Source organism: Dipteris shenzhenensis, chromosome 24 (assembly GCF_047967505.1).
Source record: "Dipteris shenzhenensis isolate YYH24624 ecotype China chromosome 24, Dip_SZ_1.0, whole genome shotgun sequence".
NCBI lineage: Eukaryota > Viridiplantae > Streptophyta > Polypodiopsida > Gleicheniales > Dipteridaceae > Dipteris > Dipteris shenzhenensis.
In genome coordinates, this window is record NC_141619.1 from 5,875,180 (window position 1) to 5,902,275 (window position 27,096).

Sequence of the window (27,096 nt, forward strand, 5' to 3'; positions counted from 1 at the left end):
GTAGGCCATGTGTATGTTTTGTTCCATGGTACCTCCTGCATACATTGTGTGCATGTACATGCACGGGAGATAACCATTGGAAGATCTTTTTGTCTCCCTTCTATTTACCTTACACCCAAGGGAACCCTTGCTAGCATGAGAACCTAGCCATAGATTTATCCTTGACCACCATGAGATGGCATGAGAAACTATGAGACTAGATGTATCCTTGGCATAGCCTGAGGCATTTCCTTGAGGGGGGGTTTGTTGGGATATCTCAAGGTGTATGCCTCAGGCACACCTTGTGTTTCTATGTGTGAGTGCTAGAGGCACAGTTAGGTGCCCACAAGCACAGTTAGGTGGTGGAGAGCCACATAGGATGATTGAGAGAATCTAGGAGCAGATTGAGGAGATGATTGTGGAGCTCTGAGGTCATCAGTGATGTCAATGAGCATGTATGAGGTGCCTACTTAAGGACCTCACTCTTCTTCATTCTACAACCAAGTAATGCAAGTATTCTGAGTTTCTGTCCATTCTTTGCTTTCCTTTCAGTTTCACCAACAGAGTGGAGATGAGGAGAGAGGGCATAAGGGTTTTGAATGGCTAAACAAATTCCAATGGTGGTGGGGCATTGAAGATACCACCATTTGTGTGTGACATTTATTATGGTGAAAAATAGTCCATGAGAAACTTCTTAGTTTACCCTCTTTGCTTAACCTACGGAAAACTTGAGGTAAATTGATAAAAATCACTTGGAAGCATAGGTAAATTCTTATTCTATATTGATGCTAATTTTTATATTTGGGGTTTTATATCAAGTAATATTGGCATTTAGGGTTTTTAATTTCAATTTTTTGGATGAAAACTATATTTTCTATGATAGATCATTATTGTTTTGCACATTTTACAATTAAGTTTTATGGGGGGAATCTGATGATAGTTGATATTATTGAGCACCTTGAATGTGGCATAGCAACACCAAAATCATTTCGATTGCCTACATGAGAAGATAGTATGTGAATGTGCATGATTTAAGGGTGCCACAATTAGACAACTTTGCATATCTAATAAGCATATTCGAGACTATGGGCATTTTGAATTGCAAGCATATGTGCAAAACAACGAGGAGGTATGAGCATGAGGATCCATCCTTGCCTAGATCATTAGCCTTGCATAAGATATGTGGATATTCTATTTCAAGTGGTGAAGGGGAACCTAATGAAAGGTGACATTTGTATTGCATTATCAAAATCAAAACTATGAACATTTTCTAAAAGAAGCACCGGGAAAGAGAGAAGAGACATGAGGGAATCCCAAGAGCATGAATATGTACCTAGAAAGAGCAATCATGAGAAAGATGATGCAATGCATGACATGAAACATGCATATTTTGATCTAGATCCAAGGAATGAGAATGAAAAATAGGATCTTTCAAGAGATGGAGAGTAGATTGCACTCCATCAATCTTGAGGAAGCTTGATTAAGAGATAAGGCAAATTTAATGTTGTACACTAGATCTAGTATATCTCGTCTCACATTGATTCTTCTCAAATTCAATCTATAGCAAAGTATGACATGAGTGCTACCTCTCTATTCTAGTAAGGGACCTTATTTTATTGCAATAAGAGATTTGTTTAAACATAGACCCAATTTGACATTTGCATTTTTGTGTAGGTTGCTTTGTACATTAGCATCCTAAGGTTAGCACAATCCCAAAGTCTAAGAAAAAGGCAAAGCAAGTCCTTATAGCATTGGCTATGGATGACAATTCCATCCATGCTTTCCAAATGATTTTATTCTTTACAAAATGCATACGAGCATGCCACAATTTGTCCAAAATGTGGATCACTATTTTTGGACAACTAGCCACAAGTTCCATGTACACCTCTCTTCTATGTTGCTAGCTCTTCTTCTTGTCTAATCAATCTTGTCTATCATTATCTCACTACATTTGCACATTTCCTTCCTCTTCCCTTTGGCCTGTCTTTTGGGTTTTATTCCCAAAGGTGAAGGATGACCTACAACTTAAGAGGGGGAAATGCACGTTATGTACAAGATCTCATAAGTTGTACTCATTGTACATGCTTCTGCTATGTAGTCACTGTGCTCACACATGCATATACTCTTTTGATTCCTTTTCAGTTTTATTTTTCAATTTTGGATGCTATCATATGCACCAAACAAAAATCCAAAAAGATCTTGTACATGCATCCTCTACTTACCCAGTGCAATTCAAGAGGGGGTGTTAAGGATGGTGTAAATTGCACCATACCTATAGGGCATCAAGGGAAAACCATAACCCCAAGGGATACTCATGTATGTATTAATGAACTTTATGTTCAATACAACACAGTGTACAAGTAGCTATATCATGCCCTCCCCTCTCTCTCTCTCTCTCTCTCTCTCTCTCTCTCTGTGACTCCCTAGTTTACATGCACACGCACGCACACACACACACGCACATGCACACGTGCATGCACACTCACCCCCTCCTCCCCCACATATATATATTTGTGCACTACAAGGAATACCTAAAAGGCATGCATTTAGGGACAACTCAGCCTATCATAGTAGCCAAAAAGGCTCCACCACAGCGAGCATGCCATCCTTGCTATGCAATGTTGGAGCCATTGACCTCCCTCTTCCTTTAATTCCTCACTGCGATTGTCATCCTCATCTCATAAGGATGAACATGGATCCTCCTCCAACTCATCCTCATTCTCGGCACTACCCCTTATAGTGTTGCACTCTGTGTCTTTGACCAATGTTGTTCACATATGTGAAGATCGACCTCAATTATGTATACATCAAAGACTTAAAAGGTATTTATTTAGAATATCTCCTATAACATGCATGCTTGCATAAATTATAGTTTGATAATTTCTTACATCAAAGAAGATATTCCAAAATCTCCATCTTACCCTCCAACCTTTAGGAGAGACCAATGGCACTATTATCATAGGCATATATATATATATATATATATATATATCACTTAGGGGTGCAATCTTAGCTTGTGGCATGCAAGTACACATGAAATATTAGATGGTATGACACATGACATAGATGCTTTTGTACCCCGTATTATAGCCTAGGGCTTATGAGTACCGCTAGTCCCTAGCCATTTAACAACACCATGACATAATACCATTAACTAATCAAGTCCGTTTAATGTCCCTTCATGCAAATACTATCTATCCCTCATGGCTTCTTGTGTTCTTAGTTTTATAATAGATATTATAGGATAAGATACCAAAGAAAGTTTTGCGACATATGCCTTCATACCTATGCTAAAAATAATGTTTCATTGTGCTTCATTGGCCCAACTTATAGATTGGCATGCTCACAAATCTCATGTTGAGAATCTTAGTTGATGGGAAAGCATGTCACCACATAAAAAGCGTGTGGCTAGATTTTGGATGCCAATCCACATCTATGTTTTCATGGCTACTGAAAGTTGTAAACTACAATATTCCTTCTTTTTTGGGGAATTTAAAAAAAACCGTGTCTTAAAGGACATAAGTAACCACTTGAAGTTTCATTTATAGCTAGTTCAACTAGTACATCGATTGTAGACTGAGGGTCTATTGGTTTTGCTTTGAAGTCCTTAGATCAATACCTTGCCATCTCAGTAGATAGCCCATTTTCCTTCTTTTTTTGTTGCTTTCGCCTGTGTAGTTGACTTTTAGTAAGTTCTACTACAATTTGAACTATAAGTCCTTTTTACTTGTTGGACTATGTAAGAATCTATGAGCTTTCCTCTCTTGTGTTAAAATTAAGAATTCTATTTACTCCTTCATGACCAATATCAAAATCAAAATCTTTTTGATCGATGCTTCATAAAGCTTTGCTAAGTTTTCCAAAGGTAATTTTTTGTTAGTCCTCCAATCCTTAGTGTTGAGCTACCTTTTATCTTATTCCTTCGCTTCCTTAAGGAATTTCCCACTTATGCAGTTGTTTTTGTTTTTATTGCTTATACTGATGTAGTGATGTTAGTAGTAGTTGGTTGCTATTACTTATGTTATTATAGTGCTAGTGCTAGTGCTTATGCTGGTGTTGCTAGGACTCCTATTGTGCTTATGTTGTGTTACTACTACTATTGCTTGTGCTAATGTTGCATTGCTACTACTATTAGTATTATTCCTTCTATTGACTCTTTTGTCCCATGTTCCTCCTTTATTAATCTATAAATATGTAAACATGTAAAAGGAAGGAACATCATGTGGGGCTAGCCTAAACTGATGTAGATATAAGCTTCTGGGCTTAGCCTTAAAAGGCTAGGTCATTATGGTAACTATGTCTATTGAGAGTTGTGTTGAGTCCTTTATATTGAATAGGTCCTCGAATTATGTGTTTTTAGAAGAACTTTAGGGATGTGTAGGAGTACAGATTGTTGGGATAAATGAAATCAACTATTTTTTAATCAATGAATAAATGACTTGTTACTTGGTTGATATTGTTGTTGTGGGATTAGGTGCTATGATGGACTTTGCTACTATTAGATGGTTATGTTGCACAATGTAATGTATTGGTTTTGTTGTTGCTAGTGCTATTGAATCAGTAAATGCCCTATTATTTCAATGATTCAACTGCTTGTACTCCTACTATGGTCTTGGTTGCTATTGGTTAGCACACTTGGTACATGCGATATTGTTGGTTTTACTATTTCCCGTCCTTGTCTTATTGTCACTGTTGCTAATAAGCAATGCCATTGGATTATCGGTGGATGTACCTACAATTGCATGCTACTATTGTCCCCTTTTCCAATAGTAGGTGTTTTAATTGTTTCTTGGTGCCTATTATATGTCCAGTACCCCATTGGTAGTAGGTATCTTTTGCTATCCCCTTTGCTAATAGCTGCTACCTTTGTTAAATTTAACTACTATATGTCTTAGTGGACGCCAGTGCAAGTGCTATAGCTATTGCCTCCACTACTACCTGGTACTAAATGTGTTGCTACTTCTTCCTCTACTATAAGTTGTAACAGCTGTTGATAGTTTTTCCTCCACTTTAAGGTGTTGTTATTTCTTACTCATTGAAAGGTAAGTGCTATAGCTATTGCCTTTACTGTTACCTACTACTATTTGTGTTGCAACTTACTTGATTGTGCTTGCTTGATGGATGCACTATTAGTTAACTGGCACTATGCAAGAGGTGAACATTGAGAAACAATGGGGACTACGTACTCTACACGTGAATTTTTTACACTCCTAGCTCTATAACATTGGATAGCTTACCAACATCGTGGTAAGGCTAATTGAGTTAAGATGAAGGGGTTGGAATTTTGATTGAAAACCATAGCAATACATGTCCACATTTAGAAGTGCCGTAGTATCCCATGAAGAGTTATGCCTTTCAAATTTATAACTTATTATGCAACTAGGTGAGAGTAGCCATTTGTGTGCGAAATCACATGTCTCCTCTATCCAAAATCCCTAGACACCCTTACCTTGGAACGAAGCCTTGAAGGAATCGATGACCATGTTGAACTAATTGATATGAAAGAAGGCTTTCTGGGGTTACCCACAACCAAGCTACCCCTCATAGCCATTTTCATATAGGCTATTAAAATTGGCGAGGGGGGGAGCTTGTTGGTAATGAGCTGCATGTCCATAAAGCAAACTTTGTAATGCCGTATCTCTCTTGTCATGTCTTGCATAATGTTGCATGACATGCTCCACACACTAGTGCTACTTATTTTTGCATATATGGCTTGAGGATAAATTCATATAGCCATATTTTGTATTTGTTAAATATGATTTATTTCTAAGACTAGGTGCCATTATCTAGCCCAAATTTGAAATTTCCAAGGTATAGTAGTGAGTAGTTTTCTTTATACGTGTTATTGAAGGAAGAACACATTCTTGTTAGATTTCTTCATGTTAAATGCTAGGATTGGACGTTCATGAGTATTAATTAAATAATCAAGCTGTAATGTTAAAGCTTGATCTCTACTAATATTTTTCAAGGCCTAGAAATCATCGTGCTCTAGGAGTTTATTTCCTAGAGCAATTTCTTTACAATACCAAGGGTGCAATTTAGAACACTAGATTTGTTGAATGATGTTCAACAAATTTTAAACCATATTTGATGTTTTGTACAAGAGGATGCATTTTTTATCGTTTGGAGTATTGCTTTCAATTTTGATGCAAAAGTATATTTAGATATGGGCCTATGCTAAATTCTATAGGTTGGTTAAAGTGGGATCTTACACATTGCATTTGTTAATCAATGGGTCTGCTTGAAATGGCAAGATCTTGGCAAGTTGCAAAGATTCAAAATGCCCATGCTTGAGAGATTCGACTTAGATTTTGAATCTTGAAAGTCAAAGAATGGCTTTGCTTAAAGGATATTTTTTATTGAAACCTTGGCATGACTTCAGAATTGTCTACCCCAATCAAATACATGTGAATATTTATGTCAAATGCTCTTTTTCATATTATTATAATTGTCACGGATTCTCTTGTAACATGTAAGATGTATTGACACTCTTTAAAGTTATACATAGGTAAAGCTTGCATGGAACTATAGCTCTAATCTAAACAAATAATATACATTATAGATATTTAATATGATATATTATCAATTAACAAAACTATCAACAATGTACTTTTGGTTGGTTAAACTAGAGGTAAGCATTGTATGTAAATGTTGGTCCTTTCATTATGTAGCCATTAGTTTATGGTGGTAAGATTATGATATGTAACTACAATGGCATCTTGTAAGTACATACCTTGGCAATTATGTGGCATCTTTAGGTAATATAATGTGAAATAGGCATATTATAAAGCTTGAGATATTACTTTCCATTTCAAATTTTCTATGGCACCATGGATAGCAATTAAATTATCATATTAGCGTCACTATGATATTTTAAGTTTTATCTTAGATGATCAAAGCATTACATAAGATTTGCTGAATCGGATAACCATGGAAGTAGTTGCTTTGGATATGTTGCTAGTCAAAATTCCTACTTAGGACATCTAAAATGCAATGTAACTCTTTCCTCCAATTTTACATGGCCAACATGAGATCTTTAGTACATATAGAATTATAAATAATAACATATTAGTTTTGAGAATGTACTAGATGGACACGATGGAAAGGATTGTGGATTTGATGATGCTGTTACAATAATGTTTACTCTTTTCTTTTGGCTAGTACATTGTTTATTATTTTCTTTCGAATAGTACATGGTTGTAGTAATTCTAAAATAAAAGTTAACTTATGAATCAGGTAAAATTATGTGTGTGTGTGTGTGTGTAAAACTCACACACACATTTTGAGTCGATCTTGGGGCACTTGCCCTAGCTCTAACCTACAAGCAAGAGGGCTTGAACGTTGGTCGCCACCCAGGTAGGCACGTAGCCCTACCACTGGGCTGCCTACTACTTTCGCTTAGATCCTCCAATATTAAGTTATATCATCTACACTAGCTACATACCTTCCTAAATTCATTGCTTCTCTTCACTTTAACCTCTAGTAGAATATGACTTTGTTGCCTAATTAAGTGGAGTTATTATTGAACAATATATGACATTTTATTTTGAAGGGTAAAAAATGAATGTGTGTGCGTGTGCGCGCGTGCACATATCTATGCATGTATTTGCTTTGAAACTTCTTCATGTCACAAGAGAAGACCTATACTTAACTTGATTTCATGTCACAAGAGAAGACCTACACTTAACCTTACTTCATGTCACACGAGAACTTTGCTAAATCTTATCTTTGAAATTGTTTGCACTACCTTACTTAGCAAATTTCAATTATGTGCAAACTGATGAAACATAATTGATGAAATCTACATAGTCATAATTGTTAAGATGGAATGCAATTAGGTTTTGTCTTTGATGATTTACAATTGGCTTCATTGTAGAGATAAATAAGAGGCATGGTGGGTTTGTTTTACATAGTGGTTAACTAAGGCCGCAAAGCTTCCACACACACATTGATGAGTAATACACCATTTCTTGGACATGCTCTCCCTGCCCTCTTTTGGTGCGCCATATAGATCATCCTCAATGGTGGTGTGTAAGCGATAGCAGATGTTGCTCATCTTCAGGCGTGCGCCGACAAGCTAGGTGGAGCTTGGGGGGGGGGAGGGGGGAAGGGGAGGAAGAGAGACGAGGCATTGATGGCGAGGAAAGGTCGTGAGGGAGAAGGGATGTAAGGAGGGGGAGATGAATGTAATGAATGTAATGAAGGGAGTACTAATGCATGAGCAATCACCATCACCACCACCACTCCGACTGCCACCACTACCACCATACACTCACTCGCTCACTCACTCACTGTAGCACTTCAACTTCCATGACCACGCCCCCTTCTTCTCTCATGCACGCCTGCATGCATACTGCACATTGCGCATTCAGCTCACCCCTGACCTCCCTCCCTCCCTGCTTTCAATCGCTTCTAATTCTTCCTCGCCACCTCGCATTTCCTGCTGCACTCCTCACTTACCTCCCTCTCTCTCTCTCTCTCTCTCTCTCTCTCTCTCGTCTCTCGTCTGCATCCTCTGGCTTCACCCTATGGAACCTCCTCCCCCTCCCCCCCCTCCCCGGCATCCCCCTCCTTCCCCTCTCCAACCTCCCACGTCCGCCGCTCCTTCCGCCCCCCCGGTCATTCCATCTGCGTCGTCAGCTGGCGAAGCGCACGGTAGAACATCCAAAGCAGCAGCTCCGGTTGTTCAAATGCGGAGACCTGGAATGGGGAGAAAGGGAAGGCCTATGGAGCTGCTTTGCAATCACTTCAGAGTTTCGTATTCGCCGTCGCAGGACGTTTACCAGTACAACGTAAGTCCTTTAAAATAACTTTTACGAAACTATAACCATCCAAACCTCTTCCCTTCAATATGGCTTTACCTGCGATGATGCAGGTGATTGTTACGCAACCTCAATCTCCAAGGAACGACGGCATTGCCAACAAAGGAATGTGTAGATTGATACTCGCAAAACTGCATCAAGTTTATGGATCGACGGAACTCCAGGGGAAACGATTCGCGTACGACGGGGAGAAGAATTTATTTACTGTTGGACCCTTACAAAGTCAATCCCAAGAGTTTTCAGTGATACTCGAGGACGAGAGGAGATCTCCTTCGAGGTAAGAAAAGGCGACGTAAAAGAAATATTAAAAAGATAAGTCTCGGACGATTGTGGAGGACTTTGCTAAATGTTCGTCGGTAAAAACGTCGTGAAGTACACCCCTAGAATCTCGTCTTGCCAATTGAATGAAGACTTTGGATCGCTTACGTTTAGTTTATGGCGTTTCCATGTGCAAGGTTGGAGCGGCAGATTGCCGGTGGTGGAGATGACGACTCAAGGAGAAAGAGGGGAGCATCCAGCGGTAGAGAGTTCAGTGTGAAAATAGAGTATGCCGCCAAAGTGAACATGAGAGCCATCGATGCGTTGCTGAAAGGGGAACGGTGCGAAGGAGCACAGGATGCAATACGAGTTCTTGATATAGTATTGCGTCAGCATGCAGCTGCAAGGTAACTCACCTCCGCCAGTGAAAGTGTAGGTAGGCAATGCGCTCCTCGGAATGAGTGGAAATGACGCTACGTTGCGGCAGCCGCCCAGCTTGACAGGTTTCCTACGTTTTTAGGAGTCGACATGTCGACATGAAAGCAGATAACTCGTCAGTCTCCTCGAAGGTCAATCTTTTATATAGGTAACCCGCAGACAGCCATACTCCCTTTAGTTGCAGCTAAGCTTCAACCACGTATATCTCATTCAAGTTCTCATTCAACCACGTATATCTCATCCAAAAGATTTTCAAATGTGCAACCGTAGTTTCAATCACAGCTAGCTCTAGCCATATTTATTTGCAGCCAAACCATGGCTAAGTCCACGTTTGCATTCAAATGATGCAGCCATTTTAGAGATGCGAAGCTACAGCTGTTTGATTCTAATAATCACATATCCTTTGTCTCCTTCCATAGTTGTACATACTCGTAACTCAAGTAAAAAGTATTGGAAATCCATCTGAAGTTTGTTCCATTTTCAAACATTTGAAGTTTGTTCTATTTGTTAAATCAGTTTATAGACTATCATGAAAGACAACTCACTTGAATCTTGGGAGTTCCAATTAGCAATGTGTCTGCTAGTATCTACATCTCGGGCCCCATGATCGCTTAGTCCAGTTTCTGCCCTCGAACTGCAGCTAAGCTTCAATCACCTATATCTCATCCAAGTTTTCTTCCAAAAGATTGTCAAATGTGCAACCATAGTTTCAATATCACAACTAGCTCTAGCGATATTATGTTGCATGACTAAGTCCACGTTGGAATTCAAATGATGCAGCCATGGTAGAGCTGCGAAGCTGCAGCTGTTTCGTTTACCTTCTATAGTTACTTGTGACTCAAGTACAAAGTCGGACATCCATCTGAAGTTTGTTCCATTTCAAACGTTTGAAATTTGTTCTATTTCAGACGTTTACGATTTGTCAAATGAATTTATACAAAACGAGAATTAGTGAAAGGTCTTAGGTGTATTCATATGTACATATGACCAGAGAACACATGAAGCTACATCAAATGCGAATCAACTCCTTCAAGACGAGCTGAATATGTTAGTATATAACAATAAGGTGATGATGTTGAGATTTGGCCCAACATATACATAATACAAAACAATGAGATGACTCATGTGCCAGTGCACACATGTTGGGAGATATGATAAGGATATAAGGACAAAAAAATATCACAGGCATGACCTTTAGAGTTTTAATACATAGAGGGCTTTGCTTGCGAGATATGAAGTTGCAGGCTTCTTAGCTGCTAGTCCAAAAGGAGAAACATCACTTCGGAATGGGAACAGTGCTTCATTTTACACATGCATATTGATATATCAACGCATGTAAAAGAAGTCAAATTTACAGCTCTAAGCTTTCAATTTCGGCTTTAGAATCGTGTAAATGATAGGAAACTATCTAGCAAGTTGACTCATCTCAAATTGAGGCTTGCAATGTTTTATGGCCATAATGGTTGTCATAAAATCCTTAAAGATTCTTGAAAGCATCATATTAACATACTTAGAGACAGACATAGTGAACCTACAAGTAAGAATACTAGTTTTTTGAGAGATATAAGTCAGCAAGTGTAAGCGGTCTCAATTCCATTCACTACTACAACCCAAAATCAACAAACTTGTAGCCTTCTCTCTCTTTTTGAATGCCATTCTCCTCTACCTCACCTTTGCTTGGTTGCATTGGCGATGACTTCTATCCTCATTGGTTCCCCTCTTATCTTCCTTAACACTAGTTTGGTAGCATAACAGGACATAAAAGTGTTCTTTTGAGGTTTTGGGAAAAAATTCACAACTTGTTGTAGATGTGTTTTTTTGGTGATTTTCTCTCTTGAGCTTAAGGTAGACTCATAGGACTATTATCTAAAAATATAAGGAGCACAAAAAACTATTACATGTGATTATAAAATGCTCACAAATGTATGGTAACATGGTCGTTCACCCAAACAGTATATAGATTTGAAACTTTATGTAGTAAGCCTAAAAATAAAATTGATTTCAAGGAGCTAGCATTTTTTACAAAGTGTTTATAAGTATATCAAACACCTAAGAGTAACAAAATTTTGTTTAAAAATCATTTTGGCAAGATTAATTTATTAATTAACAAGAGTGGTCAACCTAACAAGTTGCATTATATGTCGCATTTCATAAATAAACATCTTTTTACACTACACATAATAGCCACAAAGCGTCATATCTTAACTATAACAATATTATATCATAAGGTAAAGTTACCACATCACAATAAAGGCTAAAACTAAAAGAGATTAAGTGCTCCTAATATCAACTACCAAAACAGGTTTCACATCAAATCTCACTTTTATAGTTTTGAATTATCATGTATATAAGTTTTCTGCATATAACTTTTTTAAATTGGTATCACTCATTCATGATTAGAGGCACTCTATAAGTATAATTTTAAGCGTATTAAGGTTCTTTGATATCCTTTAACCCTTCTATCTTGAATTTAGTGTGAATTATAGCACAAGGAACAATCAATATACGATTTATATTTGGTGTTCTACATGACATTAGGTCCCTAAAAACTCACGCTACTCCATAATATCCTATTGAAGACATGTACTAAGTATGGTTGAGTTTGGAACTTGTTAGACATGTCAAAGAATTTGTAAAAGATCTAATTTTTCCTTGCCATCAGCATTCACTAAAATTACATTTAAGGCCATAGATAATAATGAATATGATTATCTAGCTCCGAGGAAATATAAACATATGTGTTATAATTATCCTTAGACTCTAGGACTTACAAACTCTAAGAAAACTCATTCTAAGTAAGAAGTATGGCTGTTTTATCTAAAACTTGAGAAAATAGCTTGAAACGTCGGTGTTAGGTTGACCTTAAAACTTTAGGTAGAACTCAAAGTAATAGGTGCAAGTTCTAATCCATAATAATTTTAAGTTTTTTTTAGCATATAAGCTATTATGAAAAATATTCAAAACCCCAAAATACCTTATCAATGCTTTTGAATAATTCTAGGAAGTTGCTAAATTGACAGGACATAAAAGTGTCCTCGGATATTTTTATGTCCTTCTACCAAACTAGTGTTAATCATTCGGTTGCTCAATCTCCTAAGAACTTTAAATATTCGATTGGATTGAAGCTCCATTATCCTCTATGGCATCATAACTCTTCCATGTGCACCTCTTGAGGTGGACCGTGGAGTGGCCTTCGGGTCAGATCACCTCAGTGATGAGATCAATCTGTTATGTCATGACTTGACTTCATTGACCTTCCATTCCTGTTGCATCATTGATGTGATGTCACTTTGGTCTAACAATTTCATGTCAATTAAACTTGTCTTGCTTCAATCTGTTAACCTCTCCAAGTGCAGTTGCCAATACTAGAAAATAATGCTATAAGGAGTAGCTATTAGAAGACCCTACGTTAAATGTACTTTAAAAAGCAAAGCTCAAGGAAGGTTCATTCGAACTTAACACAAGTCTCTTTTTTACCAAGAAATAAGTGCTTTAAAGAGATATTGAAAAAATCCACAGTTGTATATGAGCCTTAGCTTTCTTATTTATAGAGCTATTGATCTTAATAATGAGTGCATTAAGAAGTTCATTATGTATGTATTTTTGGTGAAATTTTATGCTTAGTTTGGATGCTAGGATTGAGTACATTACTCACTTGATTGCTTTACTTTTCCTTTCTTTAAATCTCATTCATGTTTTTTTTGGTTTTCAAAGGTGTTGAATGTGTTGTCTAAGCTCTTTGATTATTACCTAACCACTTGTTGCAAGAAATGTCTTTGATATGGGAGTATGACTTTTTTAAGAGCAAACTCTTCTTATTTTCAATCTAAAAATGATTGCAGGGGATATTTGCTCGTGAATGAAAACTACTTCAGCCCATCTTTTGGTGTGTCAGACATTGGAGAGGGAGTACAGACTTGTCAAGGGTTCCATGTCAGCTTTAGACCTTCATTACATGGACTCTCTCTAAACCTAGGTCTGTTTCAGTATTTTAATTAAACTTGGACGCCAATAGTAGTAATATTTATATGGAATGCTTATTAATACTTTTGATCAGCTACAATTCTGATATAATCGAAAGGGAAATGAGCTATAGCAGTGGATTTATGACACTTTGTTGCATGCATTTACATATTTGCCAAGGTTTGAATGTGCACTCGTGTACCTACTACCGTTTTGATCAGGATTTTTAAATTTATGTGGGCATGTAAGACTCTTCTCAAAAAGATGGTGCTTGAAGTAGACTCATCATTTCAGGAATTTTGGCAGAGATTACCATTTCAGGAATTTTAGCAGAGATCTAAATTCTATGTATTGTAGAATGATAAATCCTAAAAATGAAAATGAAATGAAAAACAGTCCATTAGGAGAACTGTGATGACCCTTTACTTTTTAGCCTCTCCACGAGCAAGTGAAGTTGTCATTGAGATGCTGATGATGATGTCGAACTGTCTACTCAATGACTATTGTTCTTTCGCTACTGTTCAACACAACGAAATGCGTGCCCTGTTTGCTCGTAGTGCTGGTGTTCTTGATACCTGGTTATATCCATGATCCGCGAAGCTGAACAGACCTTATTTCATGCATTTCTACTTCTGTTATGTAAGCAGTCCATTTAGTTTGCAGTCCGTCCTGTGAAACAGAGAACACAATGTTCCATCTGTTGTGGCGAGGTGCAACACAATGAACAATCTTCTATCTTCCTTACGTGGCGGCGGTGTCAACACAGCCTATCTTCGTCAGATTCAATGATCTTTGACGTTCAGCTGCTACTCGTAGCTCGTTTCCTGGCGTAGTGATTGCTGCGTGACTCTTCTGTTCGTTCGTGTTTGGTGCTTGGTGCGCTTGCAAGAAAACGGAAAGCTTCAACTCTCGGCGATTTCAAACTGGGAACTCACGCGGAAAGGATTGAGCAAGAGGGTATCAGACTTTGCTGTCTTCAATCTTACAACCACTTCTGAACTGCCTGTTGTGTGTGCAATCTTCTCTATTCTTCACAGCCTGTGATTCCCAAGTCTTCATCAGCTGCGGATGACCTCCAACATTGTAGTCTCTACTCTTAGTCACGACATCAGAGGTATCAGGCTTCCCCTCTCCTACTCGTGGGTCCTCCATTTTCGATGGCTCTCTCTTCTACCTCCTCTTTTCCATTCTCCATGACTGCATCGGAGAGATTCTCGGGGCCTGGTTTTCCAACTTGGCAAACCAAGATACAACTCATTCTGATGCAAGAAGGCCTATAGGATCTTGTTTCTGGTGATGAGGAGATACCTGATTCGGACTCATCAGATCTCAAAAGGTATACGCAATGCACTCAACGAGCAATTGCCATTATTGGCCTCGGTTTAGCTGATTCTTTCATTTATTATATTGATTTCACATCAACAGCTAAGCAAGTTTGGGGAACGCTCAAAAGCATCTTTGGTAGCAAGATTACCTACTCAAAGGTGTTTTTAAAACTTAGTTTTATGAGCTTAAGATGAATGACGGTGATAAACTAAGTGATCATTTGGCTGTCATGTATTCACTTATTAACCAGCTCATTGCCTCAAAAGTGTGCCAGATGATGAGGACAAAATGGCTGTCCTTATCAAAGTATGAAGGATGTCAATTGATTCCAGTCCTCTCCGGAAGTTCTTCGAGTTGCATCAACAACCTTCGAAGACATGGTAGCCCTGCTATTGGAGAAGGATCGTCGGAACCAGGAAGAACCCTCTATTCGAGAGGCATATAATGACACTGCCCTTGCATCTGCATTGAATTGGAAGGAAGGAACGAAGCTTCAATGCCGCTACTGCAAGCCTTTTGGCCACAAAGAAGCCTTTTGTTACAAGAAGGCAAAAGAGCAACGAGCACCATGCCAACCTTGTTGCAAAGGATAAAATAGAGGAGACCAACATCGACACATTTGAATCCAATGCTTGCATCCTTCAGGAACTTCATCTTCAAGATGAAGATTATGTTTTCTCAGTTATTGTGTGCTCTGTGAGAGTCAGTAAAGGTACTCTGCCTTGACTTGTCCCACTCACCACCTTCGCTCCGAGGGGGGGTTTGTTGGGGTATTTCGGAGCTTAGTTGTGGGAACTAGGCCTAGTGTGAGTATTTGAGTCATAGTATGCGTGTCCCTAAGTGTGTGGGTGTGCATGTGTCCTCAGGTGGTCACTTGCCCACTTGTGTGTAGACTAGAATAGATTCGATTGTCTGATATCACCCTTGTGACATCATGGAAGATAAGGCTGCCCAGCCTATAAATGAGGCACCCACGTACTTGCTTCTCATCAATCAAGTTCATCTTGCCTCCACACTGTCTTCGTCTCCTGCCTCTGCATTGTGTCCATCTTCCACCCACCTTCTCTCTCTCCACCATGTTCCAACAGAAACTGGCTACCATCTGTTGGCATGCATTCTCCCCACGGCGGAAGATACACTGACATAGAAATGCTAGTGCTACTCCAGAAACTACTGGGATGATGAGAAAACCATTGAAGCCAGGCAACCAAAACTAAAAACCTGGGAACTCCATGATACTCACATGCACTCCTGGAAAGCAGTGGAACTGCTGTCTGCATGACTGCATTGAGGGAAAGCTGGAATGAACCTGCCTCCTCTGCTGGCGTGATACCTACTGTGGGTAATAACTCTGCTACCCGCCTAGAATCTGGAACTGTGGATGGAAATGTCTCCCGAAGAACTTGCGTGATGCCGGGAGCTGTGGAAACTGTAGCTGTCTGTTGGAGAAAGTCCGAGAGAGATGGAACTGTGGCTGTCTCTCCAAGGAGCTGAGCGGCGACTGGCACTGCAGAGCACCCCTCCAAGGAGGAGACTGTATTGGATGCTCTCCAAAGGAACGGAGGATCTGCTGGGCACTCCTTTAATGACTCAGCTGAATAGGATGCTATCTGAAAGAACTTTGAGATGTCTAGAAATACTCGGGCTGCTCATAAAAGGGCATATTCTGCCCAAAGAGATGATCCTGCTCCCTAAACACGAGCTGCTCTACTGGACGGGTCCATGATGGAAGGCTGGAAGACCCATCAACTGCTGCAATAATGACTGCTAGAGGAAAAAAAAATCCCTCTTAGCCTTGCCCCGCAAGGTGTAAGCGCATATGGGTGAAGATGGGAGCCGATCCGATGCACGATAAAGGTTGGGAGGGAGAGGCTAATGGAGTATGGTGCTACCACTAGTCCTGGGTCGGGCCAAAATACAAAATTAGATATTATCCAAGACATGTTCCAGTTAGAATGTCCTGATTTGAGGGGACAAGGGGGCAGGAGACTATAGGGGGTTGGGGGGAAAACCAAAGGACCTCCCTGGCCTGGAACCCATGCACCAAGATGATATGGTGCAGCATTGGAGGCGCCTCCTGCAGCAGGCAATAGGCGGGGTATGCAGACTGCATTAGCAGCCCATGTGCTGGGCACATGGGGCTTTATATAGGCCTGGCCCAAGCTGGCCAGATCGGTCGGTGGTGGAGCCCTAGAGGTCGGTGCTGCAGCAGGGGGCTGACCCCTTGCTGGTCAGTTTTTTGAACCCAGCACTGGGCCTATAAATAGCCCCCCCATCCTCTTCATTTCTCATCACAAGCACTGAAGGCCTTGCACCCAGGCAAGCGTGCTAGGAGAGGAGAACACTCAGTCCTATTGTATCAGCATCTCTTTGCTGTTTTCTCTGCTCACCTTTTGAGCTTTTGTCAGCCCACAGATAGTGGAAGAGTACATTTGAGTTCTCTCTCTCTCTCTCTCTCTCTCTTTGAGAAAGGTTTTCTGTTGGAGTGTGATCATCTAGGTCAGTCCACTGAGTGTTGTATGAGCTGCAATCGGGAGAGAGAGGAGTGAGTGATTCTATCCTCTACTTTCCAACATGGTATCAGAGCAGGGTTTCCAGCTCTAGAACGGAGTTCCTTAGCAAGAAGGTGACAACAAGGGGAAGATACTCATTCCAATAGATGGAGAGGAGCTTGAAGGTTGGGAAGATAGAGATGCCCACTTCCTAGCATTAATCACACGGACCACGGCGGACTCTGTTCTTCCTCACATCCAGATGGCTGAGACGTCTGTAGAGGCGTTGGCCATTTTGAAGGATCTGTACGAAACATATAACACATCTCGAATCTTGCTTCTTCAACATCAACTATACAATGTGGATATGAATGCAGAGGTCAATGTTCATGACCATTTGACAAAAGTTAAGGTGGTAAGGGACCAGCTCGCATTAGTTGGTCAAAAGGTAGACTCAGGTCATCTTCGTTGCTGACGCTACACAAGCTACCTCGTAGTTTTCAGAGTTTCGTGACTACGGTCACTACAAGACAGAGGACCAAGCCTCTCACCTTTGAAGAGCTTGGCCCTTTACTATTGTAGGAAGAGGCTCGAGAAAAACTATTCACTCAATCGGACGAGAAGGCTCTCGTGGCAAGGGACAAGCTAGGCAAGGGCAAGTTCAAGGACTCCAAGAACAACAAGACTGAGGATGACGAGAAAAAGAGACAGATAAAATGCTTCTACTATGAAAATCTTGGTCATTCAGCTAAGGAATGCCACAAGAAGAAGGCGGACCTCAAGCGAAAGAAGGAGTACAAAGCCAAGGAGGAGCCAAAGACCGAATCAGCAAATGTCACTACCGGAGCTCTCTTTATCGTTATTGAGTACTGCTCAACCTACACAATTAGTGAAGGAGAGGAAGGCTGGTACGTGGACAGTGGAGCTTCAAAGCACATGTCCAACAAGAGTGGTTCAAATCCATGGAAGGTACACATCCCTATTCCAACGTCACTGTGGGGATAACCGGACATGCCCTGTGAACGGCGTTGGTAGTATTCCATTCATCACAACTGTAGGAAACGAGAAGCTGATTTTCGGTGTACTCTATGTACCGAATTTGTGCAAGAACCTTTTGTCAGTTAGTCAGATGGACAAGCACAACATGTTGGTCTTATTTCACAACGGTAAAGTCACTATCACATTCAAGGCAAATGGAAAGGTTGTGGCTCAAGGAGTCGAGGAGCATGGGCTATACGGCTCAACGCTCTATTGGTGCACAGGGACCATTGTAGATCCAAATTGTGGCATGAGAGGTTCGGTCACGTCAATTATGGCACTCTCGTCGAGTTGCAAAAGTCCAAGATGATGGATGGACTTCCGTTGATTGCAAGCAATGATCGTGTTTGCATGGCTTGCTTGGAGAGAAAGCAACATAGGGACAAGTTCCCATAGGAGGTCTCATCACATGCCAAGAAGCCGCTCGAGTTGGTTCATTGCGACATCTGTGGCCCGATGTCAACAAATTCATTCGCAGGTTCGCGATATCCTCTTTTATTTGTGGATGATTTCAATCGCATGACCTGGGTATTCTAGCTGGCCAAGAAGTCTCAGGCTTATGAGAAATTCAAAGACTAGAAAGCCCAGGTAGAGAAGGAGAGCGGGGAGGTGATCAAAGCCTTCCGCACAAACAGAGAAGGGGAATTCACTTCTACCGAGTTCAATGGATTTTGCAACAAGCACGGGATCAAGAGACAACTCTCTACAGTCGCACATCTCAGCAGCAGAATGGAGTTGTTGAGAGAAAGCACAGGACCATCACAAAACAAGTTTGACCATGTTGCGAGGGAGAAATATTACTGGGGTGAAGCCGTGAACACTGCCGTTCACATCCTCAATAGAACCAAGACCAAGGTTGTTGATGATAAGACTCCATATGAAGCTTACTATGGTAAGAAGCCAACAATATCTCATTTATGGATTTTCGATTCTAATGCATTTGTTCATGTGCATAAAGATGAGTAGACGAAGCTTAATTCCCATAGCCAAAGATGTATCTTTGTGGGATACAATGAAGAATCCAAGGCTTATCGCCTTTTCGATCCGGTAAAGAAGCATATTCTTATCAACAGGGACGTGATCTTTGAGGAGTCAGAGTCAGAGCTTTCTGAAGAGGTTCAAGAACTTCTGTCATTACTCCCACCCAAGGTAACCATCCAAGAGGTGGAGACGACTGAAGAACCCGAGGAGGAGGAGGATGAGGAGGAGCATGATGTTCCAGTACTGGTTCCAAAGGCACCTCTATCAGAGAAGAAGCTACCTCAGTGGTATTTGAAGAATTTAGTAGACTCACGGGTCACAGACATTCCTGATAGCAGTTCCGGAGTACGGCGGTCTCAACACAACCTGAAGACTCCCTCCGTGAACTATGCTGTGGTGGCTTAGCTTGAGGAGCCCCGTTCCTTCGATGAAGCGAAGGATATTCCAGAATGGTAGGAAGCCATGCAAGCAGAGATGGATGCTATTCTAAAAAATTACACCTGGGATTTGATAGCCAAGCCAACTGAGCGAAACGTAATTAGTACTAAATGGGTGTACAAGTTTAAGTTCAAGTTAGATGGGAGCTTGGACAAGTACAAAGCGAGATTGGTGGAGAAAGGCTATGCACAGTCAGAAGGACTTGACTTTGATGAGACCTTCGCCCCCACAGCCACGATGGTGACCATTCGGACAGTCATTGCCTTGGCTGCTCATCACAGTTGGCCTATTTTTCAGATGGACGTAAAGTCTGCATTTTTGAATGGAACCCTAGAGGAGGAGGTATATGTGGCACAGCCACCAGGATTTCAGATTCCAAGATCCCCATCAAAAGTATGCAAGCTGAAGAAAGGCCTTATATGGGCTGAAACAAGCCCCCAGAGCATGGTACTAGCGGATAGATGTTTTGTTTTAGAAAATCGGGCTTCAGCGGAGTTCATTATATGCAAATCTTTATCTCGACTCAGGGGGGGATTTGCGGCTGGTATTAAATGTATGTGGATGACCTCATCATTACAAGAGATCATACGAAGAAGATTGCTCAGGTCAAGAGACTTCTTATGGAGGAGTTTGAGATGACGGACTTGGGGATACTTCATTACTTTCTTGGGATTGAAGTGAAGCAGGGAAAGAGCTATATCTTTATCTCATAGGAGAAATATTGCAGGGAGCTACTGAAACGCTTTCAGATGGAAGATTGCAAAGCAGTAGTGACTCTCATGGAAGTTGGTCTGAAACTGAGTGTACATGATCCATCTCAGCCGGTTGATTCATCATTGTATTGACGCATGGTGGGGAGTTTACTTTACCTCACCAATACCAGACCGAATATTTCTCTCCCAGTTGGATTGCTCTTTCAATTCTCCGCCACACCCAAGAAGGCCCATTGGGATGTAGGTATGAGGGTGCTAAGGTACTTGAAAGGTACTTGCACCTATGGCATCACTTACACGAGAGACATTGAGTTAGGAGGTTTCTATGATAGTGATTGGGCAAATGATAGTGACACCCGGAGATGAACTTCTGGATACTGTTTCATACTCTCATAAGGAGAGTTGTCATTGCTGAGTAAGAAACAACCTATTGTTGCCCTTTCATCAACAGAGATAGAGTACAGGGCTGCTTGTACAGCGGCATGCGAGACATTGTGGCTCAGGTGGATCTTGGTGGACATGAACGTGGCCCAAGAAGATGTGACGGTGATCATGTGCGACAACCAGAGTTGCATACCAATCGCCAACAACCCCGTGTTTCATGCACGGACGAAGCACATCGAGGTCCACTACCACTTTGTTCGAGAACTCATCGACGAAGGTGTCAAGGAGTTGATGTACTGTCCGACCGACGACAGCATCTCAGATGTCTTCACGAAGGCGCTTCCTAGGGAGTAGATGGAATACCTCATTTGACGCATGGGGATCGTCCCACAGCAGTGTCATTGAGAGGGGGTGTTAGAATGTCACTGCCCCACCGGTGAGCCCCCGATTTGAGGGGACAAGGGGGCATGACAAAACCAGAGGACCTACCTGGCCTGGACCCATGCAGCAAGATGATATGGTGCAGCATTGGAGGCGCCTCCTGGAGCAGCATATAGGTGGGGTCTGCAGACAGCATCAGCAGCCCATGTGCTGGGCACATGGGCCTTTATATAGGCCTGGCCCAAGCCGGCCAGATCAGCCAGCAAGTGGCTGACCAGCCTGGTTGGTGGTGGAGTCCTAGAGGTTGGTGCTGCAGCAGGGGGCCGATCCCCTGCTGGTCAGTTTTCTGAGCCCAGCACTGGGTTTATAAAATAGTCCCCCCTATCCCCTTCATTTCTCATCAGAAGCACTGAAAACCTTGCACCCGGCCAAGCGTGCTAGGAGAGGAGAACACTCAGCCCTATTGTATCAGCATCTCTTTGCTGTTTTCTCTGCTCACCTTTTGAGCTTTTGTCAGCCCACAAATAGTGGAAGAATACATCTGAGTTTTCTCTCTCTCTCTCTCTCTCTCTCTCTCTCCCCCCTCACCGCTCAGCCCCCTCCCTCACCCGCTCAGCCTCCCCCTCCCTCACCCGCTCAGCCCCCCCTCTCCCCTCACCGCTCAGCCCCCTCTCCCCGCTCAGTCCCCCCTCCCTCACCCGCTCAGCCTCCCCCTCCCTCACCCGCTCAGCCTCAGCCCGCCCCTCATCCGCTCAGTCCCTCCCCCTCCGCCTCAGCCTCTCTCTCTCTCCGCCCCTCTGTCTCAGCCTTGTCCCCCCAGCCCGCACAGTCCACTCCCTCCCTGCGCAAGCCTCAGCCCCGCAAGCCCACTCCCTCCCTGCGCAAGCCTCTGTTGGAAGGGAAGGGGGTTTAAGGAAAGTCTTAAACTCCTCTCCCCCCCCCCCCCCCTTGTGAATAGACCTACAGCAAGTGTCCTTAAAGTGCAGGAAACAGAAAACAGAGTAAAAAGGGGCAAAAAGAGGCAGTTTTGAGAGCAGAGAATTCAGCAGCTCCACCATGGCCCTCAGAGGCAGTTTTGAGCAGAGAATTCAGCACTTTCAGGAGTAAGGAGATGCCGCAAACAAGGAGCTCCACCATGGCCCTCCAAGGAGCAAAAGTAGAGAAAGATAAAAGCATAGGCAGCAATACAAGAGCCGAAGAGGCAAGTTCTTCTTTACCCTTAACATCTCCTTCCCCACCACCTCCAACGACCTCCCTTGCCTCCACCCCAACCCTTTCCTACCCACCTACCTTACTCAATCCTCCTGTGGCTCCGACCCCATCTCCTTTACTTCCATCTCCCCCATCACTTCCGGTTACCTCCCTTGCCTCAATCCCAACCCTTTCCTACCCACCTCCTCTACTCAATCCTTCTTCTCCCCCTCCTTCAGTTTCACCTCCTCCTCTTGCTCCCGTTCATTCCTCCCTAGCCCTTTCCCTTGCTTATTCCTCCCCTCTCCTAGTCCCTACCCATCCTCTTCCTTCCTCTTCCTCCCCTCCCCTAGTCCCTACCCATCCTCTTCCTTCCTCTTCCTCCCCTCCCCTAGTCCCTACCCATCCTCTTTCTTCCTCTTCCTCCCCTTCCCTATTCCCTACCCAGCCTCTTCCCTTCTCTTCTTCCCCTCCCCTAGTCCCTACCCAGCTTCTTCCCACCTCTCCCCACCGACCCTCCCTTTCAGCCCCTTCCTCCCCTAGTGTAGGCTCTTCTTCGGTCCCTGACTCCCTACTTCCTTCTACCGGATCTCTCTCTTCAGGACCTCCATTTTCTGCACCCCTCCTTTACTCACCTTCTTACCCTCTTACCCCCTCATCCTTGTACCCCCTCTTCCCTTCACCCTCCACAGCGGAAGTAGTCTTGGCAGATAATCTGCGCTTGAGAGATTTAGTTATGCAGTGCATGGAGACTTGTAGACGTCAGGGCGCTGCGATTCAGTCTCTCACAGCACAGATACACACACTGACTGATCAGCTATCGACAGTTGAGAGTCATAGATCTGATCAGGACTCCCATATTCGCCAGCTTCATACCAGAGATATTGATCGGGACATCCAGTTACGGACACATGCTGAGCGCATAGTGCAGCTGGAGGCACGCATTCAGGAGCATGTTGTGGCATGCGATGATCGCCTCCAGCAGCTGCATGTAGCTCCTCCAGCTAGTGCAGCAGTTGAGGAGAGGTTGGCCACACTGCAGACAGAGGTACAGAAGACCTCAGAGTGGGTGGACGTTGTGCGTAGAGCCCCACAGGCCCAGCAGACCACAGTCTCTGAGACTATTGCCGAGAGTCAGCGGCGAGCTCAGAAGGCCCTCAACATCCGCATCCACGGAGTTGAGCGATCAGATACGAGATCAGCCATGGATCAGGCGACAGATTTCATATCTGGGACACTCGGAGTTCAGGATCATGGCATAGTAGCTGCATATCGAGTGGGCCGGGATCTAGCACGGCACCAGTCACTTATCATCAGATTCAGAGATACTGAGGCCCGTCTCGCAGTATTACGAAGGAGATCCAGATTGAGGGACCATCCACAGATTCACATGGATGAGGACCTTACAGCTCTTCAGTGGGAGGAGCATAGACGTCTCATTGCACAGAGGGATGTTGCCCGTCGTGAGGGCAAGTGGGCCGTGATCAGAGAGGGTAGACTTTTGATAGGAGCTATGAGATCTAGACCGGCTGGAGCCCACAGTTGACGACACGAGGCCTATGGGACACGTAGTCTGCCAGATAGCTTGAGTTTCGCAGTTTGGAACTGTAATGGTTCCCTCACAGCTCAGCCTGGCAACTTACGAGAGGCCTTTTTTGATCAGGACATTGTCTTCTTTACAGAGACCCATGAGAGCCCAGAGAGAGGCTTGCCGCAGGTGACAGGGTATGCCTGGGAGTCTGTCTTTCGACAGCAGACTAGACGATTAGGAGGAGTCAGAGGATCTAGCGGTGTGGCAGTTCTTTATAGAGAGCATCTCAGATCGATACTCATAGTCATGAGGAGAGACCATCGGGCCAGATATCTTTGGGTACGGATCAGGAGACCCCCCCTGAGAGACTTGTTTATTGCAGTATGCTACTTTCCCCCGAGACAGTCTCGTTATGCCTCAGATGGACCAGGACAGTCACCTTTTGAGGATTTGTCAGCCGATGTATTGGAGTACTCACGCCGTGGAGAGGTCATCCTTTTAGGAGAATTCAACGCGAGGACATCAGACAGACAGGCAGAGGTTTTGGACTTTGCTGAGGATCCAGTCTTAGTTCCAGCTGCCCCAGATGAGAGTTTTCCACGCTTATCTTCAAATAGAGGGGTAGAGGTGACAGATCAGGGACATCGCCTATTGGAGCTTCTCTCATCGCACGGCATGGTCATTTATAATGGACTTCGACAGTGGCCGCATTCATCCACAGCCACATGTTTTCCCTTCGCGGGTGGTGGTACGAGCGTCATTGATTACGTCTTGGGTCCCCTGACTTTAATCCCTTTTGTACATAACCTCACAGTCGACCCTTTTATGCCTTCAGCCGATCATGCACGTCTGCACTTTATTCTTACCCAGATTCCTCATGCCCCCCCTTCTAGACATCATGAGCGTCAGCCATACTATGAGGTTCATTTTGACCACCAGTTTGATGATATTTATAGCCAGCACCTGAGTGGTCTTCTCCGTCCGCACCTTCTCGATGCCCTATCCTCCACACAGGATCGGTGGGACCTTGTACATGCCTCCATCATCTCGGCAGCCCACAAGTCCTTCCCCGTCACTTGCCACACATCCAATCCTCCACCAGTCGGTCTTGTGCCTTGTAATGGATGGTATGATGAGGAGTGTAAAGAACTCCGCAGGAAGCTTTGCCTTGAGACACAGGAGAAGTCTCCCCTCCTCATTGAGACCAAGAAGAGTTACAAGCGTTTGGTGCGACGCAAAAAGTGCCAATTTCTAGCCCGGAATGAGGAGGAGCTGAGAAGTTTACTTTTCAGCTGTGATTCCAAGGAATTCTAGAAGAAATTCCTTAGCTTGAAATCTCAAACTCCTCTTACAGACCCGCAGGTTTGGCTTGCCTATACTTCCACTTTATATGATATTCTAGACCAGCCACAGATCGACTTATCCCATGTGCCTAGACCCACCTCCTCTGCCTTATTCTCATCCAATAGTGTCCGAGCAGCAGCTCATCGTTTGAAGACTGGGAGAGCTAAGGACCATGATGGATTGCAAGCGGAGTATGTAATCCATGGGATTGATGCCTTAGCTACAGGCCTCTCCCGTCTTTTTAACGAGTCCATTTGTACAGGTCTTCCACCTAGTTGGCTAGAAAATACTATAGTACCCATACACAATTCGGGGGATCCTTTGGAGGCGTCAAACTACAGGACCATTATGATTGGCCATGTCATGGCCAAGATTTATGCGACCATTCTAGAAGGACATATAAATGACCATGCCGAGGCGACAGGCATGAGAGCTAGAGGGCAGGCAGGATTTCGTGCAGAGCACTCGACTCTAGATCATATCTTCACACTCAGGGCTTTGATTGAGGAGGCGAAGTCACGTAAGCAACGGCTCTATTGTTGCTTCGTGGACTTCAGAAAGGCATTTGACACTGTGCCGCGTTTCAGACTCTTCCAGGGACTTCGTGACTTGGGATTCAATGGGGAGATTCAATGGGCGATCATGGCCTTGTATGAGAGAGTCACAGGTAGAGTCAGGACACGGGCGGGGATGTCGGGGGAAGTACGCAGTACGATAGGGGTGAAGCAGGGGTGTCCTTTGTCTCCAACACTCTTTGGTCTCTATATCGATGAGTTAGAGATGTACATACAGACGATGGGTGGTACAGGTTCTTTACTGGCAGGATCCACGATACCGATTCTCCTCTATGCAGATGACGTGGTTCTTATTTCTTCCTCCCAGCAGGGTTTACAGGCACAGCTTTTGTCAGGACAGAGGGTTGTCTGTAAACCTTGGGAAGACCAAAGTCATGGTCTTCAACACGTCATACCAGGTTTATAGGAGAGGCGAGCTCTCTTTCACATTTGATGGGAAGGAGGTGGAGCTAGTCAAGGAGTATACATATTTGGGTGCCACATTTAGAGGTCCAGTCTTCACCATGACGCATGTAGCACGAGATATGATCAGTAGAGGGTATGCCGCCTTGGCTCTTCTCGAGAGGCAGTGTGCACAGGCACATTTTCAGCATCCCGGCACGAAGTCCTTACTTTTCGATACGTTGGTGAGACCTGCAGTCATGTATGCTAGCCCCTTTTGGGCAGGAGATCTCAGTGTTGCAGATTGGAGACGAGTAGAGAGGTTACAGATCATCCTGTTCTCCAGATTGATTAGAGCGAAGCCCACGGTACCGCATCAGATTAGGTTCGCAGAGTTCGGAGCTACACCCCTAGCGCTAGATGCAACATTTCAGTCAGTTACATACTTGCATAGGATCAGGGCGCTCGGAGACTCAGCAGCAGGCAAAGCACGATTACCGTGGCTAGCACTGACATCCTCGCAGATGTTAGCGGAGAGAGGTCATACTTTTTGTTGGTACCACACACTCTCCACATGGCTCACCTCGCTGGGCTTGGATATGGATAGGTTGCCACCATTTCGATACAGCATAGATGCCCCTCGCCTCCCTCTCACTCGACATGAGCTCAGCCAGGTTATCAGGGCAGATTTGTTGCAGCTACACACGTTTCGCACTTGGGTTCATCCCACGGAGCTTCCTACGAAGATGGCCACATATCGTGACCATTTTCTCAGGATTTCAGAGGATGGCTTCATCATATCCCCAGGATATATCGGCGTTCATATGTTGCACTCACTCAGGATTGCCTTGGGCCAGCTCA

At 43.3% G+C, this 27,096-nt stretch overlaps 1 protein-coding gene across 1 annotated transcript in view; it reads left to right on the plus strand.

Moving 5' to 3' along the window:
• The first annotated feature begins 8,507 nt into the window (after positions 1–8,507).
• Positions 8,508–27,096, plus strand: part of LOC147886125 (protein argonaute 16-like) — a 104,591-nt gene continuing 86,002 nt past the window's right edge. The window contains exons 1-4 of the mRNA XM_087395059.1: positions 8,508–8,771; positions 8,855–9,078; positions 9,257–9,466; positions 13,340–13,473. Of these exons, the coding sequence (XP_087251185.1) occupies positions 8,508–8,771; positions 8,855–9,078; positions 9,257–9,466; positions 13,340–13,473 (832 nt within the window). The remainder of the gene's footprint in view (positions 8,772–8,854; positions 9,079–9,256; positions 9,467–13,339; positions 13,474–27,096) is intronic.